This window comes from Eleutherodactylus coqui, chromosome 5 (assembly GCF_035609145.1).
Source record: "Eleutherodactylus coqui strain aEleCoq1 chromosome 5, aEleCoq1.hap1, whole genome shotgun sequence".
NCBI lineage: Eukaryota > Metazoa > Chordata > Amphibia > Anura > Eleutherodactylidae > Eleutherodactylus > Eleutherodactylus coqui.
Genome location: NC_089841.1, coordinates 176,416,755 through 176,435,225, shown reverse-complemented (window position 1 = coordinate 176,435,225; position 18,471 = coordinate 176,416,755). Strand labels below are relative to the sequence as shown.

At 41.6% G+C, this 18,471-nt stretch overlaps 1 protein-coding gene across 5 annotated transcripts in view; it reads left to right on the top strand.

Annotated features, from left to right (window-relative positions):
• The window catches only part of NF2 (NF2, moesin-ezrin-radixin like (MERLIN) tumor suppressor), a 93,841-nt gene that overhangs the window by 23,387 nt on the left and 51,983 nt on the right, over positions 1–18,471 (top strand). For all 5 annotated transcript variants that reach the window (XM_066603795.1, XM_066603796.1, XM_066603793.1 and 2 more), the window contains one exon: positions 2,018–2,131. In XM_066603795.1, the coding sequence (XP_066459892.1) occupies positions 2,018–2,131 (114 nt within the window). The remainder of the gene's footprint in view (positions 1–2,017; positions 2,132–18,471) is intronic.

Here is an 18,471-nt window from a genome sequence, read left to right as displayed (position 1 = left end):
CATAAAAATAAAAACTACTTTGTGTCTCCTTGGTGTTTTTCAATAAAAATGTCTTGCTGCTCCAGAACTGCTTGTACTTAAATTTCTAATGTACCTTAGGTGTTCTGCTATTGTTGCACCAATTTCTACACTATTAGGAATCTATTCTGGAAATTTTTACCAATATTGGAACAAGATGAAACCCTAAAAATATTTTGGAGAAAGGGATCCTGTGTGTTACTTTAAAAAAAAAGCCTGGGGTATGTACTATCACCAAGCTTAATTTACATTGGAAAAAAACGAAACAACATTGGTTAAACTACAGAGGTTTTCATAAATGTGGCAAAAAACGATGTGGAGCTTGTTGTGTTGCTGTGAAAAAGAAAAAAGGTTTGAAAATAGTCATGGTACAAAGAATTCTACTATGAGAAATGGTATTAATTGTGATTCATGTGATGTAATTTACATTATTACTTGTACCAAATGCAACTTGAATTATGTAGGTTGCACTACACGGAGGCATAGCAGAACACCTAAGATGCATAAAAAATGTGAGTACCAGCAGTTCCGGAGCAGCGAGACATTTTATTGAAAAACACCAAGGAGACCTAAGTAGTTTTTATTTGTATGGCATAGAAAAGGTTACTAATACTAGAAAGGTTAAAATAAATCAAGAATTGGTCGTAAAACGCGACGTGTATTGGATCCTCAACCCTGACACAAGAACACCAAAAGGGTTAAATGTAAGATCAGATTTATCATACATTTATTGATGCCACAGTCTGAGATATTAAAAAATGAATATATAATAACATAAGATGAAACATGGGTACATGCAGGTGCGAATATATATGCATATAGAACATTGTACAATGCAATATATGAAATAACGTAGCAGGAACATTAGAGAATGCCTTTTTTCTTGTCTGTCATGTATATTGTGATATGCTGATTGATTTATGGGGATCTATTTCATCGATGGCTTTCATTAGATTTCGTATGATATGAAATCTTACACACAGATAAATGTTTAATCCAAATCTATTAGTTGCATTACCTCGATAAAATATTGCTGTCATTGTTTATCTCCAGCAATCTGCTCACAATTCTTTATATATATAAAATAAAGGTGAAAGCCCCCACTGGCTTGTCACTAATTTGCTAACTTCCCAGTGTCACACAAACATGAAATTTGGCACGACCATTCTTTAAGTCCTAAATAAGAAAAGTAGAAGGGTCAGTGCTAAGTGCAAAAGTATTTTTCACCCCTATGTAATGTACATAATTTAATTCTCTAACTTCCTCTTTTTTTTCATTGCTTTTTATTTTATTTTTTCTATTTTTGCTCTATTTCTCTTCTCTCTGACATGGAAACTTTAACTAAACAGCTCCACAAAGACAAAGGTTGAAGGGCTGCAAAGAATGGCATTGCATGCCGCCTGTAGCCCCTGGGTTATAGTTTGTGCACCCCTCCTACACAGTCCCATTCGTTTTGTGCTCCAAGCTACTTCTTTTTATTTATTTTATTTTTAAGAATGATTTTTTTTTCTCCTTACCTCTGAACAATTGATGTCTTAGCTGACATTGGATGTGGAGAGGCGTCTCTACACATAGGACTGTTACTGAGACAACTCCTTGATGCCCAGTGAATATCATGCATGGATCCTAGTCTAAATAACACTGGTGTCACACTTGTGCTCGGGGGTTCCGCTTTCCTGCTCAGTTCAGGGAGCAGGAAAGGGGAATCCCTGCGGCTAAGCGGCTTCATATCTGGATGGAACCAAACAGCGCCAGACAGACCCCATTGACTATAATGGGGTCTTTTCCACCCGGCTATTTTACGGAAGAGAAAGCGCTGCATGCAGCTCTTATTCTTCTGGGATTTTAAGCCGGAGGCTCCAACACAGGTGTGATACTCACTAGGTGTGTCCTGCCAAATGTGCTGCGGCGTCTCTCCATGGCTGATATCAGATTATAGAATATTTCACGACAACCCCTTTGATAATTACCTTCTGATTTCCAATTCTTTTGTTCCTAGATTTTGCAGCTCTGTATAGGAAACCATGACTTGTTCATGCGCCGAAGGAAAGCTGACTCTCTTGAAGTTCAGCAGATGAAGGCTCAGGCCCGGGAGGAGAAGGCCAGAAAGCAGGTAGGGATTGCCTGAGTGCCAGTAACATATAATTCTTCTCTTTAGGTCAAATTGTAATTTTTTTCTGCCTGTTAAAAATATACATGGTTTAACATTTGAATAGATTAATACTTGGACGATTCCCTAGAGGCAGGACTTGGCCTTCCCAGTTTCGTCTCTGCTGCACACTGTATTGTAGCATAGGCAGTTTCAGTCTACATCCTTGTAGGAGTACTTGGGTAGATGATTGCTACTGTGCTGGCCTTGTCGCTTATATATATTATTTTTTTGTTTTTGTTTTTTAGACATCCTAAAACGCTGGAAATTGCAAACTTTTTTTGTTTCTTTAACCCAGAGCTGTCAGGTTTCCTATGCAGCCATATCTGATGACCTCATCGTGATATAGGGGAGCGGGTTATTGAGCTTTTCCATTTATAGATCTATATTCTATGATTGCATATTTTTCTACTGATGCTTGTCTGAGTTCATAAGTACAGCCTCCCCCTCCCTTTCCCATCTGATTCACCCATTTTTATGGTCCTATGCTCACATGGAAATTAGCTAATGCCCTTTCACCAGTCAGCAACCATGACCATACTCCTGAAAAAAGCTGTAAAAGTCATAGTCAACTTCATTTGTATAGTCTAATCCTTCAGTCACGTATTAAGGCTCATTTAGCGGCAAAGGCAATCTTTCAAACAATTGAAAGGTTGACAGTTCTAGCGATCATTTTGCATAAACTGCTAATGGGCACTAATGTCCATTAGCAGTTTATTACCTTCATTTGTGTGTAAACGAGTCTCCAGCAGCTGTTTCCAAATCCCAGCATGTGGTCTGAACTTTCCACTCAACTGCATTGCCTGCACAGGGGCTGCCGCAGGCTATCAGCTGAATACAATGTAATCAGCTGGTCCCGTGGAGAACACAGCATGCAGTCCCTGCTGTCTCTCTCTGGCTGAATGATGGATTTTATGCTTACCTAAAAATCATCATTCAGCGGAAGAGTGAAAGTTAAAAGCATTTACACGCAACTGTTATTGCGCAGAAGCCATCGTTCGAACGAATTTTGAGTGATAATTGTTGCGTGTAAAGGGGGCTTTACACTAATCGTAAAACAAAAATCCCTCACTTAGAAGTTGTCAAAATCAAATTAAACTCCATACGTGTGATTTGTAATTTTGATATAAGTAAGTGATTACAATATCAAAGCAAAAGGACAATTTATTTCAGCAAAACTGAAACTTTGAAGGGAGGCTCTAGTACCTTGTTGTACCGCCTCTAGCTTGGATACAAGATGTGATACAGGAGGACATGGAGGCTCCAGTACCCTGTTGTACTGCCTCTAGCTTGGATACAAGATGTGATACAGGAGGACATGGAGGCTCCAGTACCCTGTTGTACCGCCTCTAGCTTAGATACAAGATGTGATACAGGCGGTCATGAAGGCTCTAGTACCCCGTTGTACTGCCTCTAGCTAGGATGCAAGATGTGATATGGGTGGGCATGGAGGTATACAGGTTCTGTATAGTATCCTGCTGCATATCTGTCCACATTTGCTGTAACTGAGCCTCTACATCATGGAAACTCGTAGGCTGTTGAAGTTGGCGTCCCAGATAGTCCTATATATGTTCTATTGGTGATAAATCTGTTGACCGGGCAGCCTCAGAAGTGTGACAATGTTGTGGAGACATTCCTGTGACCCCCCCCCCCCCCCCCCCTTGTGTGTGCGGCCGAGTATTATACTGCTGGAAAATGCCTCTTGGAAGCCGCCATGAGATGAACACAAGTGGCTGCAGGATGTCCTGAACATATCGCTGAGCTGTCATTTGTCCTGCTACTAGGGGTGACCGAATGTTGTATACGATGGCACCAGCAGTGCGGGCAATGTGACTCTCCACAGCAAAGGCGGGATTGAGGCACCCACCCCTAGGTCTCCAGACATGAACACAGCCATCGTTAGTGCCCAAACTAAACCTGGATTTGTTGCTACAGACAACCCAGTTCCACTTTGTAGCAGGTAAATTTTGTCGTTCATGACGCCATTGCAAACGAATGTGACAGTGGGTGTCAAAGACAGTACACTTAATGGGTGCCGTGAGACCAAGTGTCCTTCAGCAAAGCCTGGAAAGGGTTCCAACAGACACGGGTCTGTAGCGATAGTGCTACCAACCTCTGGATGGCGGAGAACTAAACAGTTGGAGCTGCCTGTGTTTATCGGACCATCAGACGATCCGCTCTCAAACTCTGTTACCTGGATGAAATCTCTTAGATTGCGTCATAGAGGCATCTAATGTCAACAAGCTCCACACAAGTGGAAAAAGAGGTCCCTATACACAAGGAGCCTCCGAGAGCCTTTATAGGCCAAGGGTGGAACCACTTTAGGGCTTCAGGGGACAAGACCGTTCATCTAATCCCCCCACAACTCTAATCGTTTGCACATCTGCCTGAGATGCAACTGCATGCCTAGTTTTGCAATAAAACGACAACTCTTTCTGGGTGCTTGATTTTTATTTTTTATTTTTAAAAAAGAGGGGGGGATTCATATGATTCATATACCACAAAAATATTGCTGTTAGTAATCAGACAGATTTGTATGCAAGGTTTATCATTTTTAGGATTTTCTCACCGATTGTGCAGGTCTCCTGATGACAACTAAAATAGTCGTCAACGCGACCAAAATTTTGCAAGTGGCGACAATATTTTTCAGTCTTGCCAGAATTTTCAACTAGTCCCGCCACTGCATCCGTATAGATGATCACTGGCTTGACCACTATATACTCTCACATCGTAGGTTGGAGATGCTACTGCTGGAAGGATTTCTGTACAGGATCCCGGCTCTGTGTTGCTGGCTAGTTTCTGAGCAGCAGCGCTGGTATGGCTGAAGAAGCGGCAGGTGCCGATACTGTACAGCTGCTGTGGGGAGTCATGAGAGGCCATTGTGTGGACACTGCTGTCAGGACTACAGTGCCCTCAAGGAAATGCTGAGGTCTGGCATGGATCAGGCGGTATGAGGAGGGCAGGAATGGTGCTATATACGGAGGACTGTCATCTCTGTGACCAAACCGCACTATTCAACCAGTGAGTCCAGGAGGACCTGCTAATAAGTGGTGATCACTGTGCTCATATGAAGAGGGGAAGTTCTCCAGATGTCATCATACTGTGGCTGGTTGAGGTGAATGGCTCTCAGGCTGCAGTACCAACCTGGGCCACTATGCAATGTACGGAGCTGTCTGCTTCCTGTTGCAAAACAGCTAGAAGGGGAACAAATGCTTTAATTATATCTGTATGTAAGCATCATTGGCTTATTCGCTAATTGTTTGATTTAAATACCAATCTTTCAGTCGTCTCATTCACTGATACAGCGAACTGAACGACTGAAAGGTCTTTCAAGGAAAACAAACTATAGTGATTCCCACTTGAGACGTTAGGGACCCAGCAAAATAAACGTACTTATTAGGTAGAGTCCCTCTTAAGACATTTTTTTTCCCTGCACACCTAGCAAGAAGCTGACGAAGAATGTGAGGGCCAGCCAGGCATTTCCCCTGCAAAAGTCACCTCCAGAGGAAATGTAATATCACATGGTAGCAATTCAGATGAGTGACCCCTGTTTAGGAGAACCCCGACTTTATGATGTAGCAATAAATACCTCTTACAGCCTATTTGGCTGGCATGCACATTGCCATAAGGGACGATCAAATCCCCTTCTTCAATCCGAGTAACTATGGAATTGGCCAACAGCACACAGACTTCATGTAAAAGGTGCAATCCTCCTGGTTTACTCCCCATATGTGAACACGTACATCGTTTGAGCCTTTGTCAAGCAAGACTAAGTCATAACATGTTGTGTTCGCATGTGTTCAGGAGGATTGTATCTATTTCATGGAGTCTGCACTGTTGCATGATTACATATTTAGCTCCCTCTGCGATGTCCTTATACCCCAATATCCATATGAATTGGGGTTGTCTTCATGACACAGCCCCTTTATGCCATATTGTAGTAATTCCAAAAGGGGTAGTCCGCCCAAATGGGAGTCAGTTATTCAGATCCTCTCTCGTTGTGGCTCACCTAGAGGGGACCCGAGTAGGGAACACCTACTTCATGATGTTCGTCTGACCTAGTAGGTGTAGAGGCGAGGCTGATCTTCGTGACACAGCCCCTTTGAAGCCATAAGAAAATAGCAGTTAGTCCAAGAGAAGTACAGTTTCCCCAAAAATAAGCCCTAACTGCATTACATTGAAAAAAACAATAGATTACCTAGCAGGCTCGGTCCATGTCCCTCCCGCTGCTCTCCGGAGCTCTAGCAGGCTTCCTCCAGTCTTTGGCCGCCCATAGAAAATCGCTTCCCGGTGACGGAATTCATAAATCCTGCCTCTTGGAAGCGATGGCTCTGATTGGCTGAGCAGCGCTCGAGAATCAATCAATGCAGCGCTCGATGAACCAATGTGATAGCGCTGGATGAAACAATCACAGCTGCATTGATTGGCTGAGCAGCACTCGAACAAATCACAGCCATCGCGTTGTGGAGACGGAATTTATGAATTGGCCAATCAATGCCATGGTTTAGGAACATTGACCGAGCCTGCTAGGTAAGTATAATAAGACACCCCCCCCCCCTTCCCAAAAATAAGACCTAGTGTCTCTTTTGGGGTAAAAATGAATACAAGACTGGGTCTTATTTTCAGCGAACCGCAGTAGTTTTGGTTTTCATGTGCTTGCTTTATTGCATTTTTTCCTCCATATGACTGCAGAACGTTCTTACAAAACCCATGAACTCCCATGTAATCCTACCTGTGTGGTACACTTACTCGCATGCGGTGCTTTTATTACACCTTTTCAGGTGTGTTTGTTTAGAGAGCAATGGGAAATCACACGGATCATGCTGATATTGTTATCATTGAGTCACATCTAGCAGTGCCTAGAGGTCCTAATACTAAGGGATGCCTCTAAATAGGCCACTTACATTCTGTAAACCATGCTTTGGTCTACTGTACGTCTCCAGAATGGGTATGATGGTACATCTCATTCAGGAATTTGATGGATTTCTAGACGGCTTTCCACAATGAAGCAGCACTTAACCCCTGCTCCCTTTTATTTTGTGCTAAGGGCAGGGTATCACACATGCACAACTAGGCGGTTGGTCCAGTCCTTGTCACACACTGCTTTTTAGTGTGCTCTGCAATTACTCAATCCCTTGATGACAGCCGTGTTAAGTGTTGATGCGGCCGGACAGGAATGTTAATGCTATCTGAGGGAATGGGCCGTCGCAGTGTGACGCCTCTGCAGCACTAAGCATTCAAACGCACAGGCCTGAGCCGCCTTCCACTCATCTCCTCCCGCTCACTCATCCATTTGATTGTATGACTAGCATACAGATAAGTTGTACTGCGTTTTTTCGCCACTTCCACACTTGTCCATAAGGGGTCACTATTTACTAATTGTAGTACAGTAATAAATACTTTATAACAAAACTTTGGGATCAGGGCTGCATTACATGGATGATTTATAGAGCAGGCACCTTCAGGGTTTCCCCACGCGGGATGTAAATTCAGTGGGGGGGGGGGGGGGGGGGAAATCAGCAGAAAAATACACACTACAGATTTTTTTGTGGATTTGCTGCGGAACTCATTTTGTGCATTTCAAAAGGTGAAAGTACACAGCATACATTGACATGATGCAGATTTAATATCTGCACAGCCGGTCACTTCCACTGTGGCTTATGTGTGTATTCTATATGCGGAATGTGTATGAGATTTGGTAAAATTGCATCCACTTTGCCGCTCCTATAAATGCTGTGGAATTTCTGCCTGAAAATCTGGATGGGTAATTATCACATTATACAGAAATACCATTTTATTGTCTGCATTCTGCACAACAAATATGCATATACATTGGCTACTCTGCATTAATCTACTCAACTACTCCTGTTGTATAATATTCTGCCTGCAGTTTGAACAACATGTATGTCAAGCAGGATATTTCTTCAATCCTCATCTATGTATGTTGAAATATGCCTAAACTTTCCTATGACTTTCCAGAATAATCTGCTGTGTGTACATGCGAATAACACTGTTTCTGGCCATTATATGACTTGTATCCTGCACTGTTTAGTAGCTTTCTCCTCTGCAGCCTCGATATCTAGTTTTCAGTTTACGGTGAGCTAGTGGGTGGAGACTAGCTGATGTGTCTCCCATACATTATACACAGAAAGTAGAGGAGATTCTGCTTCAGTGTTTCTATCAGTCGTATACAGGGAAGCTGCAGTATGGAAGACATTATGCAGCAGTACTGAGCAGCAGGGGCGCAGCTAAAGGCTCATGGGCCCAGGTGAAAAAGTTTATCTTGGGGCCCTCAACTTTTCTTACCTCTTAACGTAGAGGCCTAACTTGAAGCTCCTGGGCACCAATGCAAAACCTGTAACAGGGCCCCCAACTGTAATGCTTTATCATAGCACTGGGCTCCCTATATGGAGAAGAGAGGCCTTATGGGCCCCTAAGGCTCCTGGGCCCGGGTGCAACTGCATTCCCTGCATCTCCTGTACTTACGCCAGTGCTGAGCTGTGCACATGTGATTTTAGTGAGACAGTAAAACTCTTTTTAGCTGCAGCTGCATGTCTGTATGGGTCTCTGAGCTTTTCATCTTGTCTTTATAGACCTGTATTGGCAGCACGTAAACCGATCTGTCAGTGAACTGTTAAAATCTGTTTTGATAGGCAAGACGGTCTAACAGTTTTTCAGAGTGAGTGAACGGTTTGGGAGGGAGGGGGAGGAGGAAAGGAGCCTGATAATTGGAGAAAGGAGCGTATTTCTCTGATAAAATACACTGCAGAGTTTTGTATATTCACTTGAAACAACATAGACAATTGGAGTATGATCATGACATTTTGATAATTACTTTTACCTAAAGCAAGCACACGTCTCTCGTAACATAATGAAGGCTGTATATTGGATGTCCAAATAAAATCACACATTGCTGCTGTATTGTCAAGGTCTCATGACTGATTTTAGTCAAGAATCGCAGGCTTTAATCTCAGTTTTTTTATTTTATTTTTTTATTTTTGTACGTACGTGTGTGTGTGTTTAAATGAAGTCCTTTGAGCCACTTCAGTACTTTTGTATCCTGTCCCATGTTCAGCTCTGAAAAAATGTATACCTTAGGGTGGATTCAGACGACCGTATATCGGCTCGGTTTTCACGCCGAGCCGATATACGGTGTCCTTGTTTGCAGGGGGGGGGGGAGGATGGAAGAGCCAGGAGCAGTAACTGAGCTCCCGTCCTTTCCCCGCCCCTCACCACTATTTGCAATGGGAGGGGTGGGGCGGAGCTAAGTGGCGGGACTTAGCTCCGCCCCGTCTCACCGCCTCCTATTGCAAATAGTGGCAAGGGGCGGAGAGGGGACGGGAGCTCAGTTCCTGCTCCTGGCTCTTCCAATCTCCCCCCCCCCCCCCCCCTGCAGACAAGGACACCGTATATCGGCTCGGCGTGAAAACCGAGCTGATATACGGTCGTCTAAATAAGCCCTAAGTCTAATCTAAAAAGAGACTACACCTTATTGTATATTTACAAAAAATGTAGATGATGATAGAACCCACCACAGTGCTCTCTGCCGTCATGTATTCGGCAGACAGTAGTAATCAGTGGCAGTCTGAGTGCTAGTGCTGTGCTGCCTGACATGCCATTAGACACTCTAGATGAGACGGTGTAGACGGCTTTAGAGAACTGAAATATTCAGCTGAAACCTGGATTGATAATGTGTTGACAGCCTTGAAGGGGAAAAGACAATCTTTCGCCTCCTATTCTCCATGCCGTGTTTCTATGATTTTTGTACAAGATAAGTGTACGTTGTCTATTTAATAAACGCCCTAGTTTTTGCGATAAAATAATGACATAACAGTTGACCGAATTGTTTGTTTCTTTGTTGCAAATACAGGTTCCCCATGCAATAATATAATAAACGGGCATATACTCGCCACTTCTGGCATCGTGCATCTCCCGCATTAGCTCTTGGTCCTTCGTGTCCGGGGGTTTGTTTGCAAGCTGCAATCGGCCTCGGAGCGGGACATCACAGGCTGCTGCACCCAAATGCTGAGTTTTGTCATTGGCTGCAGCAGCCTGTGACGTCCCATAAACTGGCTACTGTAGCCTGTAAACATGACGTCACAGTGGAGACCCAGGAGCAGCAGCGTGCGTCATACCAGGGGTGGGAAGATGTGAGTATACGCCTGATTGTTGTTGCATGGAAGCTTGTTTTTGGAAAACAAAAAGCTTGAACAACCCCTCTTAAGTACATATTAAAAGGGTTCTGTCATAAAAAAAAAAAATATTCTATACTCGCCTATTCCTTCCCCGACAGTCTACTTATCAGATCTTAACCTCACTTATTTATCTTCTCCTGTCTCCTGCATTTCGGGGGAGGGGGGGTACCTCCAACTGGCTGATTCTTCTGCTTCCTGTGACGTTATGTACATTCTCAAGCAGTCTTCTTCTTGCCCGGCAATCTACGCTATGTCAGTAAGTCACAGTCTGGCAGGGAGTGCTGAGCTATTGCAGAGACTGCTCATGTGTGCTGTCTTTGCAATAGATCAGCATTTCTTCCTAGCCAGTGAACGCTATGTTACAGGAATGAGACCTTCACTGACCTGCAGGAAGAGGAATGCAAGGAATGCTGGCTTCATAACAAGCTGGCTGACACAGAGGGCTGGTTAAGATCAGTGAGGTGAAGATGTGGTAAGGAGTCTGCCTGTGGAGGAATAGGTGAGTATAGAACTTTTTTTTTTTTTTAATTGACAAAACTCCTTTAAGTAACATGGAATTACAGATTTGTGGCCCTTCTGAGGTTGTAGTAATTGGCAGTCCACTAACATACTTCTATACAGGTTTGGTGTGGTTTACAGGGGCTATGGTTTAGGACTTGGATCAAAATACTATAGGAATCTCATACAGCCAGAAGTCACACAAAGTTTGGTGTCTCCAACCCCGTCTTTCTTGATAGATGCATGAGGTTGGGCTGCCCCCTGTCTCTACTCCTACTTGCCATGGTCATTGAACCATTAGCCGTGGCGGTTTGGCAGTCTGCAAATATCACGGGGAAAACCCCTGGGCTCATTAGTAGAGAAGATCTCACTTTGTGCAGATGATAGTCCTTCTATGGCTTCTATTCTGGGACTTTCTTGGGCCTGTGAGTCAGTTGGTCTAAGTCAGTCGTGTTCCTTTTATTTCCAAGCTATAGCCCTGATTCGTCCCTACCTGTATTGGTTCAGATTGTGGAACAGTTCAAGTATCTGTGAGTTATGATTTCACGGGGTGTTAGTCAGTTTGTTGCATTAAACACTTAGTACTGAGTGCCAACATAAAGCTTTGGCTCATCTGACCCTGTCGCTGGAGGATCACATTAACTTGTTCAAAACGATTTACCTTCCTAAATACTTCTGTTTTTTCCATTCTTCATCCGTAATGATTCCTAAGAAACTATTTAAAGGACTAAATGGTTTGCTATGGTCCTGCAATAGGCAGGGAAGCCCACCTAGGGTTAATCTGTTGTCTCGTCAGGCCTCTAAACCCTGAGGGTAGGGGATCTGGTGGCTCCTAATTTATATCCGTGTGGTGCAAATATAATTGGCTAATTGTAGCCTTCCATTTTGTCTTTCATCCTCCATTTTGTATTTTACATGCGAATAGCTATGAACATTCATGTGGCCTTCAAACCTGTTTGGTGTAGGAAGCTTTGATGAAACTGTGAAATGTGTATGCGACTTGTTAGTTCTTTGTATAAGATAGCGGTCTAACATATCTATATTGGTCTTACTTATACAGAACAATGCTACCTGCTTTTACTACAATTCCATGTGTATAGGTTTGTTTGAGCTCTGTCCATATACATTGTATGGCCAGAAATCTGTTGAGTCTTGTTAATCCTGTGATACCATCATCATTGTCTAGGGAATTGAGTTGTTGATTCTGAACCTTTGATCAATGAAACTGGCTACTTCAGATGGTCTCAGATTGATAACATCTTGGTTTGCAAAGCTTGGAGAATATGGCCTATGACTCAGCAAGTTATACTAGTATAAAGGATAGGAGAGGGTTTGAGAAGCAGAAGCTTTTGGAATTATGAAGTAGTAGCTGTTGGAATCTAGGAGGAGAAGCTCTTGGAATCTCTGGAAGGATGAGAAGCTCTGGGTAGTCCGGACACTTCAATACCAGATGAGAATGTCATCTGCTGAACCCCTAGAAGTGAGGGAACCTCTGGTGATGGTAATATGTGATCTGTAATCTTTTAGGTAATAATGTAACTTGCTAACTTTATACTTTGTGATGTGACATCTGCAACCGTTATGTTTTGTATATAGCTATTATCATTTGTATATAGATATTCTCCTTTGTATATAGATCCGATAGTTTACAAACGTAGGACAATTATTCACCACTATGCTCAATTATCATTTGGTTTTAATAAATTCTTATTGTTAACCCTTTTATAGTGTCTTACTCTCTTTAAAGCGTAATTTGAACTAAGTCTTGCTCCTTCCAGCAATACATAAATGGCGCTGTGAACAGGATTACGCAGAGAGTAATATACTAGTTTGTTTTTAAGGAAAATTTTGATAAACTGATATTTGAAGAATTTCTTGTGATAATCTGGCATAGTGTGAAAATGTCGCTGTTTAAGAAAATCCGCAATAGTACGAAAATGTCGGTAACTAAGAACAAAAAAGTGTCTGATGAATTGTCAGTTATCCCAGGGTGGAATAAAGCCCCCTATAATATATTGGCCGCTGAGTGGTCGCAGTGTGGTGGATTATGTGAGCCGTGGGATGATGTGTTGGAGGGTGGAGAGCCCGTGGATGTTGTGAGATGTTTGCAGAAAGTAAAAGTAGAAAAAGGCAAAGAATTTGCTTCTGTGTGCCGGAGAGGATGGATATTGTTGAGTGCGTATCGGAAGATGCACGATAAATATCAGAGGGCGTTGCAGGAAGTGCAGCAACTGAAAAAGGAGATGTGTGATGTGCGTAGCTCTCTGGTGATGGCCCAATGTCAGAACAGCTTGCTTATGGATAAAGCAGATCAGTACAGTACAGTAGCAGAAAAGGCAGTTGTCAGGGTCGCACAATACAAATACCGCAAACGCAGAGGGAGAGTAAATAAGAGAAAGGTTCATACTGTAGTGACCAAGGCGGGAGTTGATTGGGACCCTAATAAGTGGGATGGAGATATCTGGGACTCTTCCTCAGATGAATCTGAGCATTTCTCAGATTCTGCTGAGGAAGTTGGACATTTTAATGAGTGTAGAAAAATTGATCCACCTCCTGCTCCTGTAAAAGCAAATCCCATCATGAAGTGCAGAACAGTGAGCACTCCAAAAGGACCAGTGAAGAGAGATGTAGTGGAGGAGTTTTCACAGCAGAAATTAAGTGACATTCATGAAAGATTTGCACAGAAACCAGATGAACCATTGATAACCTGGATAGTAAGATTGTTTGATGGAGGAGCAGATGGTGTAAGTGTAGATGGTAAAGATGCACCCAAATTTGTTAATTTGTCAACTGATCCAGTGGTAGCTGAAGCATTCAGGACTTTACAGGTCCAGCAGGGCCGATCCACTCTACTAGATGTGGTGGCGACGGCTATAAGATCTAAATATCCTACTGATTCTGATTGGCCGCACACAGAGAAGCCTTGGTATACTCTGTCTGATTGTATGCAGAGAATTAAGGAAGAAGTGATGAAACATGCAATTGCGATGAATGAGCAAAGTGATCTGATGAGAAGAGTGTTGACTACATGTGTTAGGAATAAGATGATCAAAACCGCTCCCCCTGCATATAAAGAAGTAATCATGCCTGTACTGATAAATCAGACTGGTCATCCGGTGGCTGAGGTTCTGGAAGCGGTAAGGCAGTTGGGAGATTTGGGAAACTTGGGTCCGTTCCTTAATGAGGACGAATCACAGCAAGATCAAAATCCAAATTGTACTAGAAGAACTAAGGTGAATCAAAGTGGAGTAAACAGGAGAGATATGTTTATAGCTTTATTGAAAGCTGGGGTCCCATGGGAGAAAATAGATGGGATCCATACAGATGAGATGTGGAAACTGTATAAGAAAAGGGGATTATATGACCCCGGGGGAGAATTGGGGAAAAACGTACCTGATAGAACTCCAAATGCAATGTGGGATTATAATGATTATAATCTTTTGTTTAATGTGCTTTTTGTCTCACTGTACTTTTGTTTTTCTCTTTCTTCAAGATAACAGGTGATGAGACATATTCCGGCAAGGATGTACTGGCTGAGATCTTTGGCTTTGAAAAATAAATGTTTTTCCTTTTTCTAATATGTTTTGTTTTACAGGGTAGACTTCAAGACTGTTTGTTTGGGGATGAGATGCTAACAACCCATTTGTTTGTTTCTAGGGATAACCTTGGTCATTCATTGACATCTGATATCGCCTTACAATAGATAGTGCTAGTTTTTGCTTTTGTAAAAAACACAAAAAGGCCTAAATTCAGAGAAGGTTTTTTGTTTATTTTTGGGAGCTCCACTGCATATGGAGTTCAGAAGAACTCATGTGTATTGAAAAAACGGACAATGTTTTTATTCTGCACATTAGCTGCAGGAAAACCCTTGTTCAATGTCTAATGTTTGTCTGTGGTCTGTCTACATGTTAATTGTTTGTATATGTTCAATGTTTGTGGATCCTGGTAACAGGTTTCTGAGAAAATGCAGAGTGTAATACAAAGGTATGCAAATGTATGGTTCTTTGTATTTAGGTAGGAGACTTCTCTGCATATTGAATGAATGGATTGAAGGCAGGGAAAGTGAGTGTGAGATACTCATAATTGATGATTGTGTGTTGGGATATTACAATGTACAAATTCATTTACATGAGTTGGACTAATACAATATCTATTTGGGTTTTGTTATGTGGGAAACTAGTAAAATTATGTGAATATATTGCATAATAATGTACTTGTGAAAAACTGTGTTGGGACAAATCTAGGAAGGGGATGTGGTAAATACGTAACTACCAATGAAGAGGATCATGACAAATCTAGGAATATTGAGTTATAAAATTTGCTTAACTTGGTTCGCAGTGTTTGATAACATGTGAAAAACAAGTAACTGTACTGATGATGATATTGATCAATCTGAGATTATTGTAATGTAAACTTGATTGATTTGCAATGTTTGATATTATATTGTTTGTTTACATAGTAAGAATTCTTGAGTTCTGTCTACTGTATGTAGAAGGTATTTGTGCTGAAATGTAGAAAGATTAGGAATATTAAAAATATTCATTTGCTACAGCAGAAAACTTATCAAGTCTCTCTGGGCAGAGATTGTTGGATGGATAAATTTGAACTACAGATTTTTGTTTTGAAGGGGTGAAGAAAAGCACACAAGACCCCAGATTGTGATTTTGTTTTTGTTTTGTTTGATTTGCCATGGACTGAATTATTTTGGATCAAGTTTATTTGGGACTGAGAAAATTTATGAACTGACTTATTTCCACCAGGACCTTTGGACTTTTTCAATTGTGATTTGACATTTGATCTTCTCCAAGTGCATGCTGCACCTATCCACACGCTATGACTATTCAACTGAGCCTGAAGAACTGACAAGTGTGCCTGACTGCTGCTAAATTGCCACTGGGGTGATCCTCATACTCTGCATAATAACCGCCAGCAGATGACGTCAAAGGATGGTGAAGCATCACAGCTCCTCCCTGAAGGCCTTGGGCAACAAAATGCTGTACAGAGGGCATCTGCACCATTGGAATAAAGGGGCTCTATAGTCAGCTGCGGATACTTCTGGATATGGAGAATGGAGAAGATTGTTTGATACCAATGTAATGGGCGGGGACAGATTCCTACTTAGGGTCTGTTCTTTGGCTAACCAGGGAAAGCAGTGAGGGCACAATAATCCCCCTGCTTCCCTGCATCGGAGATCCTATAGGTTTAGGATCTAAAGAAGATCGAGAAGAATAAACTATTTTACAGGAAGAGACATTTGTATTCAACATCTAACGGTTCTTGAATTTTTTGTTTTCGTTATTTTCTCGAGCCCAGATTTGACAAGATTGGTTTTATGTTGATGGCAAATGAAAAGATAGGGAACTGTGTAATAAAAGTGAATGTATTATTGTTATGAAAAAATATGGAACATTTGAAGGAAACATTTGGAAACTGCTAATTGTTCATTAATAGAACTTAAAGATCAAACCATGATATGTCAAAGTATATATTCCAACCCTAAATTGTATGCTAATTTTATGTATCTTGATCATATTAGGAAATAGTGGTATGATGGCTACAAATAGCCAAAGGGTGGATTGTGGTGCAAATATAATTGGCTAATTGTAGCCTTCCATTTTGTCTTTCATCCTCCATTTTGTATTTTACATGCGAATAGCTATGAACATTCATGTGGCCTTCAAACCTGTTTGGTGTAGGAAGCTTTGATGAAACTGTGAAATGTGTATGCGACTTGTTAGTTCTTTGTATAAGATAGAGGTCTAACATATCTATATTGGTCTTACTTATACAGAACAATGCTACCTGCTTTTACTACAATTCCATGTGTATAGGTTTGTTTGAGCTCTGTCCATATACATTGTATGGCCAGAAATCTGTTGAGTCTTGTTAATCCTGTGATACCATCATCATTGTCTAGGGAATTGAGTTGTTGATTCTGAACCTTTGATCAATGAAACTGGCTACTTCAGATGGTCTCAGATTGATAACATCTTGGTTTGCAAAGCTTGGAGAATATGGCCTATGACTCAGCAAGTTATACTAGTATAAAGGATAGGAGAGGGTTTGAGAAGCAGAAGCTTTTGGAATTATGAAGTAGTAGCTGTTGGAATCTAGGAGGAGAAGCTCTTGGAATCTCTGGAAGGATGAGAAGCTCTGGGTAGTCCGGACACTTCAATACCAGATGAGAATGTCATCTGCTGAACCCCTAGAAGTGAGGGAACCTCTGGTGATGGTAATATGTGATCTGTAATCTTTTAGGTAATAATGTAACTTGCTAACTTTATACTTTGTGATGTGACATCTGCAACCGTTATGTTTTGTATATAGCTATTATCATTTGTATATAGATATTCTCCTTTGTATATAGATCCGATAGTTTACAAACGTAGGACAATTATTCACCACTATGCTCAATTATCATTTGGTTTTAATAAATTCTTATTGTTAACCCTTTTATAGTGTCTTACTCTCTTTAAAGCGTAATTTGAACTAAGTCTTGCTCCTTGCAGCAATACAATCCGTCTTCTAGCTTCGCAGTTAGTGTATGCCCATTGTAGGATGGCCGTTGATCTGAATAATGCTGCAGCTGCTCTGGCATGGAGCTTTAACTAATCATATGAAGGTTTAGTGTTGCTTCCTCTGCAGAATATTGCCAAAATTTAGGACATGGCTCAGAGACTAATGGGAGATGCTGCTTCTCCTATTTACTCTTCAAGAACTCCTCTATGGGTGAATACCCACCTTTCACATTTCTCTTCACTTCCTTGTATGACATACTGAACAAAAATGGGGTCAAGTTCTCATTTCAGGTCCTCTCGGAGAACTCATTATTAATTTTTAAGGAAATAGAAGACAAAATTTGGGGTTGGGGATATCAATGCCTTCTCATACTTAATTGAGCTCGAGAAGTTGTATGAGGCTCCAGACCTTCTGAAACCTCTTTCCCAAATATATGCTCTCCTACAATCAGTTGGGGGTAAAGATCTTCAGTAGGGCCTTCTATGGGTGGGAGGCAGATCTAGCTGACTTGACGCCTGAGGATTGGAAAGATGCAGAGATCTCACTTTACTCATCAGTGATTAGCGTGAAGAATGTTATAATCCAAGTTAATTTTGTCAATCTATTATTTTATACTCCTGTTAGTTTAGATTGGAGCCTCCGCATCGGACCTTTGTTTCTGATGTTAAGCTGAGAAAGGCACCTTTTTATGCTTGGTGTGGTAATGCCTGCAAGTCACCCCCTTTTAGAGGAGGATTATTACCTTTTTTATGTGCAACTATTTCAGCTTCCCTGACATTCTAACCCCACAAGTGTCTCTTAGGTCTCATTGGCAATATAATACAAGGGCCTTATGATAAGTTTTTCTGTTTCTTGCTGTTTGCAGGAGGAAAATAATCACTATAGCTAGGAAGTCTGATATCCCTGCGCTAGCCCCTGGGTCCAACTTGTCAATATGTACTGTTACATAAGATTTTATATCTCAGTAGAAAATGCCCATAACACTTGAGGTCTGGTCTATTTGGTTGGCCCTTGAAAGTACTACTTAATAATTGAGAATTTGCTTTATTACTGTGAGTTCTTCTACCGAGATCTGACAGCTATGTGGGAGTG